Raw genomic sequence first — 20,703 nt, 5'->3', positions numbered from 1 at the left:
CCCCATAGACGGCAGCCCACCAGGCTCCCCCGTCCCTGGGGTTCTCCAGGCAAGAACACTGTAGTGGGTTGCCATTTCCTTCTCCAATGCATGAAAGTGAAAACTGAAAGTGAAGTCACTCAGTTGTATCCGACTTGTAGCGACTCCATGAACTGTAGCCTGCCAGGTTTCTCCATCCATGGGATTTTCCAGGCAAGAGTACTGGAGTGGGGTGCCATTGCCTTCTCCATAGGTGTGTGGATTTATCTCTGGGCTTTCTATTTTGTTCCATTGATCTATATTTCTGTCTTTGTGTCAGTACCATACTGTCTTAATGACTGTATCTTTGTAGTATAGTCTGAAGTGAGGCAGGTTGATTCTTCCGGTTCCATTCTTCTTTCTCAAGATTGCTTTGGCTATTTGAGGTTTTTTGTATTTCTGTACAAATTGTGAAATTATTTGTTATAGTTCTGTGAAAAATGCTGTTGGTAGCTTGATAGGGATTGCATTGAATCTATAGATTAGCAAGCATCTTTTTTTAAAAGAGTCAATATTTCTTGGCGAGCCAAGGAGCCTCACTGGCCTCAGATTCTATATTCTGGTACCATTCTAAGCATTTCACATGTGTTAATTCATTTAAGTCTTACAGCAACCCAATGAAATAGGTCCTACTTTATCATCCCTATTTGATAACAAGGAAAACAATGAGGTGGTTAAGAAACTTGCTAAAGGTCATGGGGCTGGTACGCTGTGGATCTGTGAATCAGGATTTGCCCCAGGCAGTATAGTCTGTAACCATTACACTATCTTGCCTACTCAGACTTATTTAAAAATATCATTGCAAGAGCTGCTTCAGATTTACTAAATAATCTCTTTTAGTTTTTAACATTTAGGTCATTCCTAAACATCTTGATGAGAAAAACTAACCCACTGCATTTCAAGTTAGGAATTCCCTATGTTAAAAAGTGAAAATGGTGAGACAGGTTTTATTTCAAAATGAGTCATGTGTTTTGCATAATTTTAGACAATAAAATGAGGAAATTTGTTGACTCTTTCAAAACTAGATACTTGAAAGAACTGCTTAGTGGTCTTATCTGTGAACTTAGCACAGATAGAGATTCCCCCTTCCTTAATCATCAAGCTTTAGATTACAAAAGTGCAAAGTGCTAAACAAGTTTTGAGTGATTTAACTTTGTATTCCCAAGAAATGGTGAGTTTTCAGGTTTTTAATTTATATTTACTGAAGAGGACTAGTAGAATTTTAAGATGTGGGTTTCAGTCTTTGCCATGTCAGCGTTCAGACTCTGACCTCAAAGGACATGATTTTCCACATCTATAATATATGAGAGTTGGAATGAGCTCTCAGGCTCTTTTTAACTCTAAATTTCTTTGATTATAAGACTCTTGTGTTCACTTGAGCAAGTTTCTAACTGCAGAAAATCACGTGTCGTACCCACTATCTCCACCTCGTGGTAGAAAGAGAGATTAATCTTGCTCAACAGTGTCTGCTTTACAAGTTGCAGGAGCTGCTTGCTGTGAGGCTAGGAACTTGTTGAGAAAGGAATGTGAATCCGACCTTTTATTTTGAGACGTTTAATTTGTTCAGGATCCTCACATTTGAAACTTTTACAGCTTGCATACCTTGGTGAAAATTTGCACAGAGTTTAGATGGAGGGGAGGGGGAGGTTGATCAGCAGAGGGGCTAAGTAGTTCCTGGTACTCCAGGGACTGGAATTCAGGTCTCTGGCCACTTCGGCTAGTTTTCTTTCCACAGTCTTATGACTCATTCATCCCCTGTTTTAAAAATCTTTGAGAAATCTATATTTTATTTATATTTTGAATAGGAAATCCTATTCTTATTCCCCATATCCTTGCCAACACTGGTATATATTAGATACTAAACTATCTTCAGACATATGATCTGTGAATATTTTTATCCTTATGTTTATCCTAAGACAGTATCACATTATCTCTCTAAGGAGAGATGTGTGAGGGTACAAACTTGCAACAGGTAGTAAATAAGATTTAGAGATCTAATGCATAGCACAGTGGATACAGACAATAATATTGTATTATAAGCATGAGACTTGCTAGGAGTCTATAAGTTAATGATTCCAACCAGTAAAAGAAGACAATTATATAATATGATAGAAGTGCTAATTATCAGTACAATGGTGATCACATCTTAATGTATAAATGTATCGAATTAATATGTGACACATCTTAAATTTATACAGTGTTATGTGTTGAATATATTTCAATAGAGAACACACATATCCTAAGCTAAGGGTTTTGAGTTCATGTCTCACCTGGGGTACCAAAAAAATAAAAAACCACGTGTAATAAAGATGTTTATAAAAGTGGGAGAATAAGTAAATAAAAATCCTTCAACTTTTCTAATAGAATTTTTCTACCACTTTTAGTTAGAACCAAAGACTTGAAAATCCTGAATTTCCTTATTCTTACAACCTGACTTATTTGCTACAAAATGTTCATTACATCTCTGCACTCCCAGTTCACATTTTCAGCGTGGCTGTCTATTCTCAAGTCGACTTCCCCACTAGATTGCCCTGCTTGTCTCTGACCCAGAGAAGCACCCAATGTTGAGCAACTAAATGAATGACTTTGCTAAGCGCTTTAACACTTGTGTGTTTCCTGAAAGAGCTCACTGTCTTAACTGCGTAGGGTTGACAGGTCATTTCTAGTGCCCTGGCTTCCTTTTTAAGAAATTAAAAGGATGAAAGGGTCACAAAACTGGTAAGCCTTTATAGAAGCACTTCCTTCTGGGGGGAAAAAAAAAGAGTAACTTTGGTCCTCACCTGGGAACATTCTTACCTTGGGAACTGAGGGGGCTGCTCCACCAGCACTCTATAAACCTTGGCAGAGGATAAAAGCAATGAAAGATGATGCCAGGGTTTCATTCTTAAGGGACCCATGCCACATTTGTCTTCATCACTTTGATAAGCGGACAAGACACTTTCACGCCTTTTCACTCACGCCTGTAGCAGAACCTTGGACAGGAGATCTAGGAAGGAGGCTGTGTGGGAGCATGGTGGGTGATATTTGACTTTGGCTTCTAGTTAGCTTTAAGAATGTGAGCAGGGAGGACCCCACAGCTGCAGGCAGAAGAGGGTGTGGAAAGAGGAAGCAGTTCCGTCTAGGCAGGCTCTCACCTCCCTGCGGCTTTTCCTCACTGCCTCATTCCTCGTGTCCTGTCTGCTCAGTCTCTGTCAGCCCTGTGAGTGCATGCCTCTCAGCGTCTCCTGTCCCTGGTCACCTCTCCCTGACTCTAAGAAGTGGGGCAAAGAGGAGTCAAGCGTTGGAAGAAAGGGGCGGAGTCTTGGGGAAAAGTGGTCACACATTGCCTGCCTGTGCTCAGTCGCTTCATCATGTCCAGCTCTTTGCGCTCCTACGGACTAGAGCCCACGAGGCTCCTCTGTCTGTGGGATTCTCCAGGCAAGAACACTGGAGTGGGTTGCTGTGCCCTCCTCCAGGGCATCTTCCCCACCCAGGGATCGAACCCATCATTCTTAAGTCTCCTGCATTGGCAGGCAGGTTCTTTACCACTAGCACCACTGGGGAAGCCCAGTCCCACATTAGGAGTGTTCATATGACTTACTTCCCTGGTGGCTCAGCTGGTAAAGAATCTGCCTGCAATGCAGGAGACCTGGGTTTGATCCATGGGTTGGGAAGATCCCCTGGAGAAGGGAACGGCTCCCCACTCCAGTATTCTTGGCCTTCCCTGGTGGCTCAGCTGGTAAAGAATCTGCCTGCAATGAAGGAGACATGGATTCAATCCCTGGGTTGGGAAGATCCCCTGGAGAAGTGAAAGGCTGCCCACTCCAGTATTCTTGCCTGGAGAATTCCATGGACTACATAGTCCAAAGGGTCACAAAGAGTCAGACACGACTGAGCGACCCTCACTCACTTATGACTTATTGCCGAAGTATCCAAGGAGTGAGCCATAAGAGGAGCATGTAATCCAGAGGCCACTGGGGCCTCCAAGAGAAAGCACTTGCTGGTCTTTATTCCTGTGCTCATTTGAGGGGAGGAGTAAAGGATGCATCTGCTTCATACTGACAAACAAGATGGCTGCCCTCTACAACAAACACATCAGGGCTTCGTTGAAGGAAGGGGAAGCGAGCGAGGAGGGGGTGATGACTTGCTCTGATGGGTCTTTTGTTTTTATTGAAGCCAAGTGTTCTTTCTGAGCCTAGTCTGAGCCGAGAGGCATTTTCCCAAGAGGGAAGGGGCAACTGGAGTCCTTAGTCTGCAAATGTTGAAGATTTTTTTTTTAATCTAATTTTTACCTTTTTTACTTCCCAAATAATGGGAAAAGAGGGAATAAAAAGTTCGGAGTTGAGTGGAATATGAATCATTAACTTACGGGATTTTTAGGTTGGTTGACACTTGAAGTTTGTATTCCAAGAATCACTCTGAGCATAAGCTGTTACTGTCTGGTAGCTCTGTTTCCTTATTCATATCACTTTTCTAAAAATTCTTTTTCCTCCATATCGTCCTTCCTTTTCATTCTGGGCTCTCGGCTGGATTTATAATTTAAACAGGAAGGCAGTGAAACAGCGTTTGCCTTGTTTATTCCTTTTGCAAACAACATCCCTTTGTGGTTTGGTCAGAGATTTACACTCTTTGCTAATCAACACCAAAATAAATAGACGCTTAAAACTGTCAGTGACGCCAGCCAGTTCTGCAGCCCGAGTTCTGAAGGACTAGGCCAGATGGCAGAGCCAGGCCCCCGACACACATAATGTGTGTTCTGTCGCTCTTGGCATCAGCAGTGCAGGCAGCTGACTGCTTTTTAGAAGGCTAACTGGGAGGGAGCAGATTCTCCACTATCCATTTGTTCAGGGATAAATCCTAAGGTGGCACGAGTGGTACTCAGCCATGGTTAAAACCTGTAGTGCTCTGGCCCAGGCCCAGGCTGGCACTTCTGAACTCCTGCCTGGCCCCCAGCATGTTCTGTGATCGTGTTCTGGTCATGAAGCTCTCCGTTAGGCTCCCTGGTGTATCACGTGGAAGAGCAGAGCTACCCATTTTTTAGGAATTTTCAAGTATTGCAGCAGGAGGTATTGCCCAAATACAGGGCTGCAGTGAGTTCATCGTGCTCAGGTCAGACTGACAGGCGGAATCCTGCTCTGTTCCCCTGGGTGTTATCTCGACACTGCTGAAGTTCAGAGAAATAGCGTCCATTGCCAGTACACACACACACATGAAAATTTTGCTTTTCATGTCAAGTTTTGACTTTAGACTTCCACCTTGTTCACCTGCAAAGAGATTTTTGGCTCTTTGAAAATTCATAACTGCATTGTCAAAGTGCTAATTCGATAAAACAAACCAAAAATCCTTCTGTCATATGGAGAATGGAGTAAGAAATGGCAACCCACTCCAGTATTCTTGTCTGGAAAAGTACCATGGACAGGAAAGCCTGGCAGGCTGCAGTGCTTGGGGTCGCAAAGAGTTGGGCATGACTGAGCACACACACGCATGCCGTGTATGTAGCAGGGTCTCCCTGGCCCTTGGGAGAGCTTATTACAAGAGTAACTGAAACCCAGTGCTCTGAGCTTCCAAATAGATTGGTAATCGACAGGCTGCCTATGAGATTCTGACGTGGGAGCCATCCTTTCTCCTCCCTTTCCAGGAGAGTGTTTTTTTTTTTTTTTTGAATTCTCAAGAGACCACCCTGATAGTATATTCAAGGTCAATAACTTACAGGGTCAAATACATTTTTACATGCAGCAAAATATGTAAACAAAGATTTCTCATCACTTTTCTCATAGAAAGCACCCAGAGACAAGCCAGATCCTTGACTAACTCTGCAGACTCTTTGCCTTTGTGGAGGGAATCCTTGACATTCAAGTAAAATTTTAGAAGCTGTTTTTTTGAGGCTTTGTTTAATGAAGAAGAGACAGCTACGGAGAGAAAGTAACCTCTTTGGACTCTCCTATACCACCCCACTCCAGTACTCTTACCTGGAAAATCCCATGGACGGAGGAGCCTGGTGAGCTGCAGTCCATGGGGTCGCTAAGAGTCGGACACGACTGAGTGACTTCACTTTCACTTTTCACGTTCATGCATAGGAGAAGGAAATGGCAACCCACTCCAGTGTTCTTGCCTGGAGAATCCCAGGGACCGGGGAGCCTGGTAGGCTGCCGTCTCTGGGGTCGCACAGAGTTGGACACGACTGAAGCGACTTAGCAGCAGCAGCATACTATCTGTAGGACCTCTCCATTCAATGCCTACTCTCCAAACACTGAAGGCAGATGTTAGAATGGAATTGTTTTAGATGCTGTTGTGTTGCCAAGGGGATGCTTGTTTTTTCTTTTGATTCTTCTTGGCGCCTTATTACCATCCTGCCCCGTGAAGCATGGCGTGGTTCTACAGTTTGGTGCTAAACCCAAGCCCAGTTCTGTGTTTGCCTGTTTACAGCTTCTCAACACATTACAGCTTCCTCACTTCAAACAGTGTGTGAACAAACCAAAAATATGTTTTTGGCTGTGATCCAGACTTTGGCTTCCGCTCCCCGAGTCATGCCATAAAAATGCTCTGTCGAATAAATTCTCAGGAATTGGAAAGAACGTTCCCTGCTCCATAGGATTTTAGATAATAGAGGAAGCTTCAGCTGACCACCTGGCGTGGTGCCCATGGCCTTGGAAGAGCAAATCACACAGCATCCCCTGGCAGTGCTTTACAGTGACCGGAGATCAAGTGATGGATGAACTTTCCATTTAAAGAAATTTGCACATAATGTTTATCTCCACTGGGTCTTTTGAACTCTGTAAAATGCTATCTTTCTGTATCCTCTGCTGTTGCCAGTTAGTATAGATTATGAAGTTTTTGAAGCCAGGATTAATTTTCCATTGAGTAACTTCTAGTGTTAACCATGGACAGAATCCTATTATTTGAGGTGTGTGTGTGTGTGTGTGTGTGTGTGTGTGTGTGCATGCTTGTGTATGTTTAGAGAGCAATGTCTCCCTTTCCCAGCCTGGATATAGTCACATCCTTATGATTCAGGATCCCAGTTGGAAAGAGATGGCATATTCCAATTAGGACCATTTAGGGAGAGTTTATTCACAAAGGGACTATTTTTATTTTATTTTACTTTTTTAGTTGTAGCATGTGGGATCCAGCTCCTTGACCAGGTATTGAACCTCGGCCCCCTGACATGGGAACTTGGAGTCTTAACCACTGGACCACCAGGGAGGTCCCAGGGGCTATTTTTAAAAGGTGTGAATGTGTTGGGGAAACAGAAAGAGATAGTGTATGACTCACTGGAGCTGTTACTACTCGTAGACCAGAAGGGAAGGAAAGGAAGAGGCGAGACCAGAACCTGAAAACAGAATCCTGTCGAGAAGGCCACTTTCAGAATGGCCTGCAGGATGCAGATAACCTGGCCACTCGGGGCCATTCATCTCTTCCCTCCCTCCAATCCCTGTCTGGGCTCCCCATTGACTGAACCCAGTCAGAACCAAGAGGTGCAGAAGGCTTTTGATTTGGTCCCGGTAGGTTGATTTCCCAGGCTGAAAACAGGACAGAAGGCAAATTGGGGATTTGGAGGGCAAATGAAGGGCATCTGGAACATGTCCCAGTGTAGAGGTCCAGTTATTCCTAGGGAGGGCACAAAATCTGAACAGAAAATTTAAACTCACTTTTATTTTTAAATAGCTTTATTGAGGTATAATTGACATGCACTAGATGTTAGTCGCTCAGTCATATCCAACTCTGCGACTCCATGGAAAAAAGCAGCCCTTCATGCTCCTCTGTCCATGGAATTCTCCAGGCAAGAATACTAGAGTGGGTAGCCATTCCCTTCTTCAGGGGATCTTCCCAACCCAGGGATCGAACCTGGCTTTTCTGCATTGATGCAGATTCTTTACCATCTGAGCTACCAGGGAAGCAATAAACTGCATATAATTCAACTATGCAGTTTGGTAAGTTTTGATATGTATATGCCCGTGAAGCCATTATCACACTATCAAGTTAGCAAACATATTATCACCTTCAAAATAAACTCACTTTAACATTTATGATATTCCACATGGCCCTTTAGGAGGGCATGGAAAGATATCATGAAATCAAGCAATAGCAAATACATTTCCAAAAGGATTGGGTCTGGACAGGCACACAAAAAATGAAATTCAAGACAATGTCAAAGTTTATGAGAAAGCTAGTTAATAGTAAGTAGTTTGTAATACATTAAAAAAAAATTGAAGGTTTTTGTTTTGTTTTTGTGTTTACTTCATATCTGTTTATTGCCATGAATTTAAAACAAAGCATGTACCTGCTTAAAAATCGAAGACCCCATAGAGCTTATGTTTATGTGGTTATCCCTTTCAAACTTTACCATATTAAAAATTAAAATAAAAATTTAAAATATTTTTTTATTCATTGAAAATGACAATATAATTCTATTACATATTAACATAAATAGCTTAGGGAAAATAGGCTATTTTGTGTTTTCCAAAACAAAAGAATTATGCAAGAAGAGTGATCGTTGTTTTCTATTTTTGTCTGTTTTCTATGAATAGAAACTAGCTAGTTTATGACATTACGTCTGCTTCTGTGTCCAACCAGTGCAATCAAGTTGACCCTTGAACAGCATGAGTTCAAACTGTAAGGGTCCACTTATATGTGGAGTGGATTTTGTTTACTAAATATGTGCTATGATGCTGCATGACCTGTGGTTGGTTAAATCCCTGGATGCAACCGACTGTAAAGTTATACTCAGATTTTCAGCTACACGGAGGTTAGTGCCCCTTCCCCCCAGTTGGTGAAAGATTAACCATATATTGTTTTGGTAAGTTGTTGAAGAACGTCTAGCCTCACATAGACGTATAGTTGGCAAAGGGAGGGTTATTTTAATGGCCTTTTCATATAATTGTAGACATTCTATTTTAATATTACTCCAAGACTCAACACACGATCATTTGTTAAAGTTGGTTGTGTGGTGCTTGCCCCCTCGGCAGACTTGTATGAACCACTCCTAACCTGTCGGGTTAGGTGGCTGTTTTCTTTTTTAAAGAAAAACTGGTCACTGTCTTTTGAAATTATGGTTTCTATAAGGTAGAATAAGAAATGCAAATCCTCACCTTCATTATACCCTTTTAAAAACTCAAGACTTGAAAAATTATAGAAGCTCCTTCTGATCAAACGCCAGCGTTTCACATGCATAGGAATTAGAACACTTTTTCCTTGATAGATCCACACTTCATATTATAGCTACCCTTTTGAAGTAGGAAGTGAAAACTTAAGTTAATGGTTTCTAACATAATTCCTGAATAAATATTTGTAGAAACTATCTAACATTTGTTAGAGTGCTTTTATTCATTTCCTTCAAAATCTTATTTATGTCTATTACCTTATTTGAATAAGTGATAAAAATGCCTTTTAGAAATGCCTTAAATTGGTACAGAAACCAAATTAAACATTCAGGTCCACAGATATGTCCAATAAATTAGGCAACCACTTTATCTGCTTGTTTAGAATGTTTCAACATCATTAATCCATAATTTTATGTTTATGTCTTTTAAGATCCACACAGGTTTACAGCATCAAATAATCTGGCCCTGTCAGCCCAGCTGCATTCCTCTGGATGAAAAACTCCTGCCCCAGCTTCTAAAAGAAGCAGGCTACGCTACCCACATGGTTGGAAAGTGGCACCTGGGCATGTACCGGAAAGAATGTCTTCCAACGCGCCGAGGATTTGATACCTACTTTGGTAATGGAAATGCATGTTTCTGTACCAACGCAGACCAACTGCAGCTCTCTCATAAAACAAGTGAAGTGACCAGAAACTGAAAGCAGAATGCATCAGTCAGTAGCCCTGGGAGGCCCCAGACATGGCAGTGCGCTCCGGGCGTGCTGGGACAGCAGTTACCTCCACCAGGGTTCTGGCCAGCACACGGGGTCCTTTGAAGAGTCTGCTGTCAGAGGCCTCTGTGCTGTAAGAGAACTCTATGACTGAAAGGGGATACAGACTGATTTTTTGAAAAAAAGTTTCAGGCAAAACTCAATACAAGAATATTTCCTTCACAAAAGTTCAGAATATTCTTTTCTCCTCATGAACTGTGTTCAGAGGTTTTGTTTAGTTTTGTTTTTCCTGGAGATAAAAAGCTTCTTTTCCATTGGTATCCTTTCCCCATTCTTGAGATCTGTTTTTGAAATCACTAATTTGGGGAAGATAGAGCAAATAAATAAAATGGAAGGGTAAATAACAAATGTTAATAGAAGAGATAAGAAGTAATAAATATTTTATGGGTGTGATAGCCCTGTAAAAATAAATGTAAAGCCTATAGTTTGTTTTCAAATATGCTCTCTTTAAACCTATTACTGGAGAAGGAAATGGCAACCCACCCCAGTGTTCTTGCCTGGAGAATCCCAGGAACGGGGAAGCCTGGTGGGCTGCCGTCTCTGGGGTCGCACAGAGTCGGACACGACTGAAGTGACTTAGCAGCAGCAGCAGCAAACCTATTACGAACCATACTATAACAACCTGTTTATCTCGCCAGGTGCTATATATCTATCAAGGTCTTTTCATATTTTGCTTTCTGTCTAGCTAGAATATTCTGTTTTATCTGTCTAGGCGTTTAGCTTGCTACCAACTTCCCACTTGTCTCTTCATTTATTTACAACCTGCCGTATCCAAAAGAGAACATACACTGAATGTAAATTTTTAAGAAATAAATAGAATGAAAAATCAGGGTGAGTAGAAAAAGATGGACTAGTTGCATGGCACTGAATTATTTAAAAACAAAACAAAGCAGAACAGCTGCATGGCTGTAGGTGGACTTCACATTGAACTCTGAGATTTGAGACTTCTTATGTCCAAAGGGAAAAAGAAAAGCAGTCTATAAGAGTCATATTATTTACAAGTTAAATGGAAACCAGATGTTCAGGAAGAGTAAAGCATTTTCTGGCTCTTAGACCTGAGAGAAATTTCTCCTTTGGGAGAAAGTAAGGTGGACAGTATCCTCAGAAACATCATTTTTGTAACAAAATAGTGGTTGTCTTGTAGGTGTTTCTTGAAGCATTGTCTTTTACTCAAGCTAGAGCCAGAGTACCCGAGTCCCTTTTGGTTGAAGGGATGGTCGAGGGCCATATCAATGCAATCAGAGCTCACAGCTCTGTAGTGCCTTGTTGGAACCAGGGTTAAGGTCGAGATGCAAGGATCCAGACATGCGACTGTGTGTCCTGTTCCCATCTCGGTTCTCTAGCAGACATTGCTAATCACCGTGCCTTCTTCCTTTCTTTCTCTTAAATATGTATTTATTTATTTGGCTGTTCCTGGTCTTAGTTGTGGCATGTGAGGTCTTAGTTCCCCGCATAGGGATTGAACCTGGGTCTCCCTGCATTGGGAGTGCAGTCTTAACTGCTAGATCACCAGGGAAGTTCCTCATGTGTTCTTTCTTAGTGAACCTGGATATATCCTCAGTATCCTTAAAGAGCCATTAAAAAATAGGACTTGGATGTAAGACTTCTTTGTCATCTTGGATATTCTAAAGGCAAAAACAGCCTCTACATCCTTTGACAGTTTTCACTCAGGCCTTTGCAAAAAGATGGATCGATACCTATATTCTGGCAACTGGAAGAATTATAGATATTAAATTTTTTAATTAAAAAACCATTTATGAGAAAGAAGCCTAACTGGATTTAGACAGAGTGACACCTCACATTCCTATGGAAGGGAGGCTCACAGACAAGGAGGGCATGATGACCACGAGCTATTATCACTAGGAAGACTTAGATGTCCTGGTAAAAACCAGTCAGATGATTGTGGGCCTGGCTGCTCGTCTCTGTGAGTACACTAAGAACCATTGAATTGTACATTTTATCTGGGAGATTTGTATGGTGTGTGAATTATATCTTAATGAGGCTGTTAAATACAGCAGTCAGAGGTTTTAATTGTTCAAAAAGTAGTTTTTCATTTTTCCCAAAAAAGTATCAGCTGCCATCTTCTTTAGGCTCAGCCCCAAAGGTCAAATTTGTGGATTTGGGGTCTCATCCTAAGATGAGAACAGCTCCAAGCGACTGTCCACATGGTTGCATAGGATCAGTTCAGTCCAGTCTGAACAGATCTATTATGTGAATAAAGAGTCCAATTTCTAGAATCCTTTCATCTGTACTAACTTGTTAATATTTACAATTCATACATCTTTTAATCAAATATAGCCTTTGCATGTATCTTCCCAAATGATAGAAAACAGTTTATACTTACAAATAAAGAACCCAAAGTGATTCCTCAAGGTATTACCAATAACGAATAGTTATTAATATAGAACACCAGTGTCCTGACCCCTCTAATTACCCATATAAGGGCTGAAGTTATTTTCATAGATATATTTATTTTTCTACTACATCAATGCAGTTTCTCAGTCGTGTCTGACTTTTTGCGACCCCATAGAGTGCAGCACACCAGGCTTCCCTGTCCATCACCAACTCCCGGAGCTTGCTCAAACTCATGTCCATTGAGTCGGTGATGCCATCCAACCATCTCATCCTCTGTCGTCCCCTTCTCCTCCCGCCTTCAATCTTTCCTGGCATCAGGGACTTTTCCAATGAGTCAGTTCTTCGAATCAGGTGGCCAAAGTAGTGGAGCTTCAGCTTCAGCATCAGTGCTTCCAATGAATACTCAGGACTGATTTCCTTTAGGATGGACTGGTTGGATCTCCTTGCAGTCCAAGGGACTCTTAAGAGTCTTCTCTAACACCACAGTTCAAAAACATCACTTCTTTGGCACTCAGCTTTCTTTTTATTCCTAGTCTCACATCCATACATGACTACTGGAAAAACCATAGCTTTGACTATTCTGTTGCATATTAATCGACAAATATACTGGCTTTCCCTTTCTGTTATCATGTAGGATAAAAGATTACCATTTAAAGAGTTATCTTGAGACCAAGATATTTGTTATATTCAGGACTTTGAATTTACTGAACCATGGAATAGGAAGAAATTAATTTTTTTAATTAATTCATTTGCTGTGTAAGGTGTGTAAGGCTTTTAATTGTGATTATAGGAAATATTCAGAGCTGAGGAAAGGGTTAGATCAATTATATCATCTTTAAAGCTTTTTTTAAAAATGTGGGTCATTTTAAAATCTTTATTCAATTTGTTATGATATTGCTTCTGTTTTATGGTTTGATTTTTTTGGACCCGAGACATGTAGGATCTTAGGTCTCCAACCAGGGATCGAACCTGCACCCCCTGCATTGGAAGGCAAAGTCTTAATCACTGGACTGCCAGTGAAGTCCCTCATCTTTATTTTAATATTAATAAGCAGTGTTTGTCAGGAAATAGTTCAGAGTCCAGCACAGTTATTTCTTTTGAATAGCTTTATTGAGGTGTAATTCAAATACCATAGGTTCACTCAATAGAAGTGTACAATTCATTGATCTTTAATAAATTCACAGGGTTTTGCCACTGTCATCACAATCCAGATAAAGAGCATTTGTCCTCACAATCCAGATGAAGAACATTTCTATCACGCCTCCCCCGACAAAGAAAACCCATACCAGTTATCAGTCATGCACATTTCCCCCAACCCTGAGAGCCCTAGGCAACCGCTAACCTACTTTCTGTCTGTATAGATTTGCCTATTCTGAATGTTTCATAGAAATAGAATCCTACAACATGCAGTGCAACTTATTTTAATATTTTTGGAAAATATGGAACATTTGCAGAAACAAGTAAAGTTGAGAAAACCCATTTTCTCCTGTGTGTAAGTCTAAATTGTGGGATAGATGTCATTTAAATTTGGAACAAAATTGGGGTCACTGTAGGTAGAAAAATCTAATTTCAGTGCTGTACATTAGTTTGCTCTTTTGGTTCTGTTCTGTTTAGAGATCCTCCGTTTAGAAAAGTTTGTGTCTCTCACCAGTGGGTGTCAGCATCTGACTAAAGATGGTTCCTCCAAGAGCTCCTTCTATACATAACCTTGAAGCCAGTAGGCCAAGGTCAATATCAATGTTATTTGAATCCTGCATTCATTTACGTGATCACCTCAGAGTAAAAACTTGTAACAAATCACATTAACCGCATGCTAGTTTAGCCGTTAGATAGCTTTAAATGATTAAGATGTCATCACCTTTGCTGAATGTTACCTCTGATTTTTAAAACCATATTTACTTGCAATCACTCACTTTGAGAGTTACACAATAGAGCTTACGTTCTAAAGATTGAAGGATGGCTTTTGATTTTTTTACAATAACATTTTAATGCCTTATGCTGGCAAATATAGAGATGTTAAAAACGGTGCTCTGATTAGCCTTGTCGTTTGATTAGCCTTGTCATGGGTAATCAATTGCATTAGGCAATTAAATGCTGAAGGCTCCATTTGTTTAACGAGTTTTATGCTATGCTGACTACTTCCATCTCCCATCTCCGTCGTAGGATATCTTCTAGGCAGTGAAGATTACTACTCCCATGAGCGCTGCACCTTAATTGACGCTCTGAATGTCACACGATGTGCTCTTGATTTCCGAGATGGTGAAGAAGTTGCAACAGGATATAAAAATATGTATTCAACAAACGTATTTACTGAAAGGGCTACAACCCTCATAACCAACCACCCACCAGAGAAGGTAAATCTTGCTTCTTTTTGATTTCAAAGTCACGTGAAGATAGCATCTCTGCTCAGGTGAGCATAGGAAGAGGCCCCTGTCTTTTAGGAAACAATCTAATAAGTTCTAGGTTGGTAAAGAACATGCCTGCAATGCAGGAGACCCAGGTACAATCACCGGGTCTGAAAGATCCCCTGGAAAAGGAAATGGCAACCCACTCCAGTTTTCTTGCCTGGAGAATTCCATGGACAGAGAAGCAGAGCAGGCTACAGTCCATGGGATCGCAAAGAGTTGGACCTGAGTGTGCGACTGACTTTCACTTTTTTTTTTTTTTCCACTTTCAAATGTTAGAGTACATTAGTATCAGCCTGGGAAGCTTGTTAGAAATACAAATTCCTGGAGCTCACTTCTAAAAGTCTGATTCATTAGGTCTGGGGAAAAATCTGTCAATATTTTAAAGAAGCTCTTTAAGAGTGATTCTGTTGCAAGTGGTCCCCAGATCACACTTTGAGGAATGCTGTGAGTATAGTGTTTTGGTACCAATAGAGTTTTACTGTTTTAGTGTGCTATGTGCCTGAGTTGACTTTATTTTTAAAAATAAAGTTGACTTTATTTTTAAAAAGATAGGCTTATGTGCAAAATGAGGTGTTATTATGACAGAATTTCTGTTAGAGACCCACAAACTTTAGATTCAGGGCAAGTTGCCTACCTTTGTATTTCCCAACCCCCCAAGAATTATCTTGGCTATTCTAGATATTCTGTATCCCCTTGTTAGTTTTAGAATGAGGTGGCCAGTTTCTACCAAGAAAAAAGAGGGGTCTGCTTGGGTTTGGATCTCATTGAATCAGTAGACCAACTTGAGGATAACAGACACATTAACAATATTGAGTCTTCTAATCTAGAAACAGGGTACACGAATGAGCCTGTTTTCCACATTGACCATACTGAAGCTATTTGTATATGTCATGTGCTTAAATCTTTTGATTTACTTACAGGGAAAAAGAGAAAAGAGTCTGACTAGCCTTAACATTTTTTCTTTTTGTCAAACTAAAGTTAACCTCCTGAGGTGAAGTTTAAGCTGAATTCTCTAGATTTAGTTTATAAATGCCTTTAAAGTTGGGTCAGATGCTTGTGTTGTCAGATGTTAGGCTCAAAATACGGTTTAATTAAGAACTGTATTAACATGCCCTCAAAATTAGAACTTCACGCAGTAGATTACAAAATGTGTACTGTTATCTGGGTTTTCTGATTGCCTGCACTTTGCCTCGTTGGCGGTTACTGAAGGTTCTCAGTATGGACCACAGTTTGTTTACCTGTTCAGTCTTGGCACCTGGCTGCTGACTCCCTTTCTGGCCTTGTTTTCTTCCTGGCTCTGTCTTTGTCTCCTCTAGCTCACTATCGAGTATCTTTCTTGATATCTGTCCTCAGCCTTGCCCCACTTTTGAGTTTTTTTATTATTCTTTCATTCTGACCACTTGGAGTGGCCATGCTTCCTGTGGATGATGGAAGAAATGGAACATTCTCTCAAACATGTAGACATATGCATATTTAAACTCTAGGTCTATACCAATATTCAGATAGTTGGAAAGATAACTGCTAGATAATTGGCTTCAGTTCTTAGTTTTCTTTGGTATGCTTGGCATGTTGTATATACGGTTGAAGATTGAAAGAATGAGCTAAAGTCTTGAGGGAACTGTGGTCCTTGTCTTTTGAGGCTTGAGGTAGGGCATTATTTTACAGATAAGCCAACTGGCTTCGAGAAGTGAGGGAACTTGTTCAGGGTCACAGAGTTAGAACTTAAAACCATGGTGTTTAACTCGAGAGCTCAGAGCACTAACAACCATCTGAGGTTCACAGTTCAGATTCCAGACCAGAGGTGACGAGCCCCAGTGTGATTCAGCCTGATGGTTCCAACATACAGTGGTTTAACAGTGTGCTGGGATCCTCTGGAAGGCTTGGAAGTACCACAGTTCCAAATACTGTGATTTACTAGGCTGGGGTGGGAGCCTATCAGTTACTTACTTTCCCTCCACCCCCAGCTCCCATCAGTGGTTCTGCCATGACGTCTCTGTTGATTGCCCCCAAGCACAGAGGGGCAGGCAGAAGCCAGCTGCCTTCTACAGGTTCACAGTATGTCGCTACTTTAATGGTGTAACAACTACAATATGCCTACAGTAAAAATTAGTTCCCATGAAGGAACAATAGAGTGTTCTCTCCCAGTGCCCATAACAGTAAGCAGACAAGAGGAAGCACCTGGGCTGAAAGCGTTCCTGGTGGGTGGGCTGTCTTAACTGGTGCCGTGGGCGAAGGCGCAGGAGCAGAGGGAGACTAGAGGTGCTGAGAGCTCACGAGCCATGCAAACTGGTGTGTGATGAGTCCGCTGCTGCTTATGGCAGCATTATGGAAATTGCCAGGTGAGAGGTGGTCCTTTTCCTACAATGACTGAAATATTCTGAAGCAGTATCCAGCCTTTTGGGGATCCTCAGAGTCAAGTGTGAAGCGCAGAAACAAAGGAATGAAATAATCAATAGCTGAGTAGTAGCCCCCAAAAGTTTAAGACGTAAAATGCAGGTGTTTACATTTTCCACTCTCGACAAAAGGATGCAGCCCACCAGTTCCAGGATTTTCATCCTTTTATTCCAACATTGAATCTAATCCTGTGCTAATTTCTCTGTGCTATCTACAGACTGCAACATGGACAACTTGCTCTAAGATGGAAATCGTTAAAGAAATACAAAGTGTCCACAAGCTGACTTAAAAATGTGTCTATTTTAAAGAGCCCTTGAGGGGGAAAGAGCATCTGGAGCTATTTTATAACAGAAACATGGTGTTGGAATCAGGGAGAAATTGCTAATAACCATTGCACAGTGCTGAGAGCGAATGCCATTTTTTTTTCCCCTGCAGGATAATTCCCTTAGTACTAACACTACAACGTGAAAGTAACACATTCACAAAATATCATTTTGTTAAAAATAGCCCCCCCAAACTTTGCAGAATAAAATGTTTTCTCACACACCTCATCTACTAGCAGTTTCTTAAAGCAAACGTGAATTTCTAGTGGTAGACACTCACTTTTTCCTGCCACAGTTTGGGAGGAAATGTCTTAATTTGAAAGTCAAAGAATAACACTTTAAAAACGTATCATATGCTTTTTAAAAGTGATACTTTAAATTAGAAAAATATACTAAAGAAATGAAAATAAGGCTTTCTTCCTCACTGAAATTAGCATAATGAGAAACAGAAATGAATCCTTAGCACCATTTTAATATGCTAATAACTTTAGGCAATAATGTCATGCTGCTGCTGCTGCTGCTAAGTCGCTTCAGTCGTGTCCGACTCTGTGCGACCCCAGAGACGGCAGCCCACCAGGCTCCCCTGTCCCTGGGATTCTCCAGGCAAGAACACTGGAGTGGGTTGCCATTGCCTTCTCCAAAGCATGAAAGTGAAAAGTGAAAGTGAAGTCACTCAGTCGAGTCCAACTCTTACTGACCCCATGGACTGCAGTCTACCAGGCTCCTCCATCCATGGGATTTTCCAGGCAAGAGTACTGGAGTGAGTACTGTCACTTAATACCTAAACATCGGGTGATGATTCACATTTAGGATACCAAACCCGACCGAAAAGGGTACAGATTCTTTACCACTGAGCCACCAGGGGAGCCCATGCAATATTGGATGGAAATACTCTAAACTGTGGTCCCTTGGGCCTCTCCTCATTAAATGGGCTACCCTGTTTATCATTCTGCCTCCTGATGACCCAGAGACATAGTGATGTGTGCAAGGCTGCTTGCCAACACACTGAATGGTCCTAGATCACTGCTGATGAAATGGGGAAAAGACAACTTCTTTTGTTCAAGGACCACCTTTATCTTTACTCATTAGTTAAGAAGATCTAGCTGACAAGTGTGTATTGTGTGTATGTGTGTGTGTGATGCGTGCATGTTCAGTCGCCCAATCGTATCCTATCTTTGTGACCCCATGGACTGTAACCCACCAGGCTCCTCTGTCCATGGAATTTTCCAACACTGGAATGGGTTGCCATTTCCTACTCCAGGGGATCTTGGATGAGGATCAAACCCTCATCTCTTGTGTCTCCCGGATAGGCAGGCAGATTCTTTACCACTGCACCCCCTGGGAAGTGCAGTTGGTAGGTAATGGGGGGCTTTACAGGGCCTATAACAATCACAGGCCAAGGCAGACTGCATCTCCCAGGGGTTGTTTTCACTTTTTTGTCTCAGATTTGTCTCTTCTGTTTGAACTAACAGGAGCCTGACCCCTGGAAAAATGGGGAAATAGTTGTAGTTTCATCATTTTAATCCCTCAAGAGCAGTGGCCATGTCTTTAGCCACTAAGGAATAATTATGGGAAAGATTTTAGGTAATTTTTTGCTACATTTAACCAAGTGAGTAGAATGATTTCCATTCTAGCTGTTTATAAGACCCTTAAATGGTGGTCCCAGAATCATTGTTTTTTTCCCTGGTGTGGTTATGAGAACTCTCTTCCACCAGCCCCTCCAGCTGTCACCGCCAGGGATCACTTTCCAGTTGGAAATGACCTGCCCTCCTTCCCCTTTCTCTCCTTCACCAAGGGTACTGCCATACTGACCAAAATGATGTGGGCAAGCATGTTTTCTCCTGAAACATTGGGCTCCCTCCATAATTTTTCTACTCCTGCCCACTGCAGAGAATCCAGATCAGAGTCACAAACAAGGGCCAGGCTGCTACCCTAAGAAAGTGAAGCACAGTGGAGAGACTGGAGAGTTGGAGGGCCCTTGTGGGTGGGATCTCTGTTTCCCATACTCCAGCTATTTGTTGTCAGATGGAGTGTGGGCCTGGAGTTATCAGAGGTTCTGATTTTTCAAGAAAAACAAAACAAAACAGGTTTTTAGTGTGACATTTCCTGGCTCTTAAAAACTTGATGTGTGTTGCAAATTGTTGTAGCCTTCCAGTTTTTAATCCTTCCCCATCCAGACCTTGGCTGGTGCTTGGTCTTGTGCTGACGACTCAGACCGTAACTGCACTGCCAAGTCACAGGGGTCCCTGCTCATTCTTTCCTCTCCAGACATCTTAGCCCAGGGCCCTTCCTCCCCAGCTGGGCAGAGCATCTGCTGGGATTCCCTTCCCCATGGTCTGGAGGAGCACGGAGTTGGGGTGGGACTTGTGTGGCTGGATGAGAGTGTGTGTGTTGAGGGGCAGTAGAGGCGGAGCTAAAGCCGTGTCAAAGCTGTTAGTGTTGCCTTTTGAGGGCTGGAATTTGGAATGTCTTCTCATGGAAATAATGTACACATGAAACCTAGGGTCTCCTTATCACGGTTGTCATTCCATCACCTGCCTCTTATTGAACAGTCACTTTGAATGTTTTGATTTGGGGGAAAAGGTATTTCTAAGTTCCAAAGAGGTGAACTGAAAATACTCTCTTGGGTGTCTATTTGAGTTCTATGTATGTATACCCATTACGGTATCACAAGGATGTATAATATATAATTTGAAACATTTTTTTCAACAGTAATGAATGAAATATGAGCCAACCTTCCAGTCTGTGTTCTAATATTCCCCCATTCTTTATGAGATTTAAAAGTCTCAAGTATATCAACAGAATTATGTTTTTTTTCTTGGGTCGAGCCAGTTGTCTCCCTGAGTGTTTTCATTAAAGAATTCTATAGAAGCATGGTGAAAAGAATACCTTCAGAAAGACTCATTAAAAGGAAGAGGCTAACCCAGAATACTGCTAATGTTAAATTCTGTAAATTGATGTCAGAGGTAAAATAGAATCAGTGTATCACCCCCCTCAGTTTCCAGGAATTAAATTGGCCTCACGGTTCACTTGTTTTCTTATGAAAATATAGACAATGCTTAAACCTCTCCTAAAAGGTGGTCACTTATTTTTCAGCTAAAGCAGAAAGCTAACCCATCTATTGGGACATATCCACACAGTAATACTGGAGTTTCTGATAGGAAATTGCTTTGCAATTAATATGAATTTGTGCAAGCCATAAAGCTTATCTAAGCCTCAGTTACTGCTGCTGCTACTGCTAAGTCGCTTCAGTCGTGTCCGACTCTGTGTGACCCCATAGATGGCAGCCCACCAGGCTCCCCCGTCCCTGGGATTCTCCAGGCAAGAACGCTGGAGTGGGTTGCCATTGCCTTCTCCAA

General features: G+C 41.6%; 1 protein-coding gene across 2 annotated transcripts in view; it reads left to right on the top strand.

The window, feature by feature from the left end:
* Window positions 1-20,703, top strand: part of ARSB (arylsulfatase B) — a 183,940-nt gene that overhangs the window by 11,498 nt on the left and 151,739 nt on the right. For both annotated transcript variants that reach the window (XM_070377261.1, XM_070377262.1), the window contains exons 2-3: window positions 9,526-9,712; window positions 14,383-14,573. In XM_070377261.1, coding sequence (XP_070233362.1) covers window positions 9,526-9,712; window positions 14,383-14,573 — 378 coding nt within the window. The remainder of the gene's footprint in view (window positions 1-9,525; window positions 9,713-14,382; window positions 14,574-20,703) is intronic.

Source organism: Bos mutus, chromosome 10 (assembly GCF_027580195.1).
Source record: "Bos mutus isolate GX-2022 chromosome 10, NWIPB_WYAK_1.1, whole genome shotgun sequence".
In the NCBI taxonomy this organism is placed as follows: Eukaryota; Metazoa; Chordata; class Mammalia; order Artiodactyla; family Bovidae; genus Bos; species Bos mutus.
The sequence above is the reverse complement of the archived record's forward strand: the minus strand, read 5'-3'. Positions and strand labels throughout refer to the sequence as shown.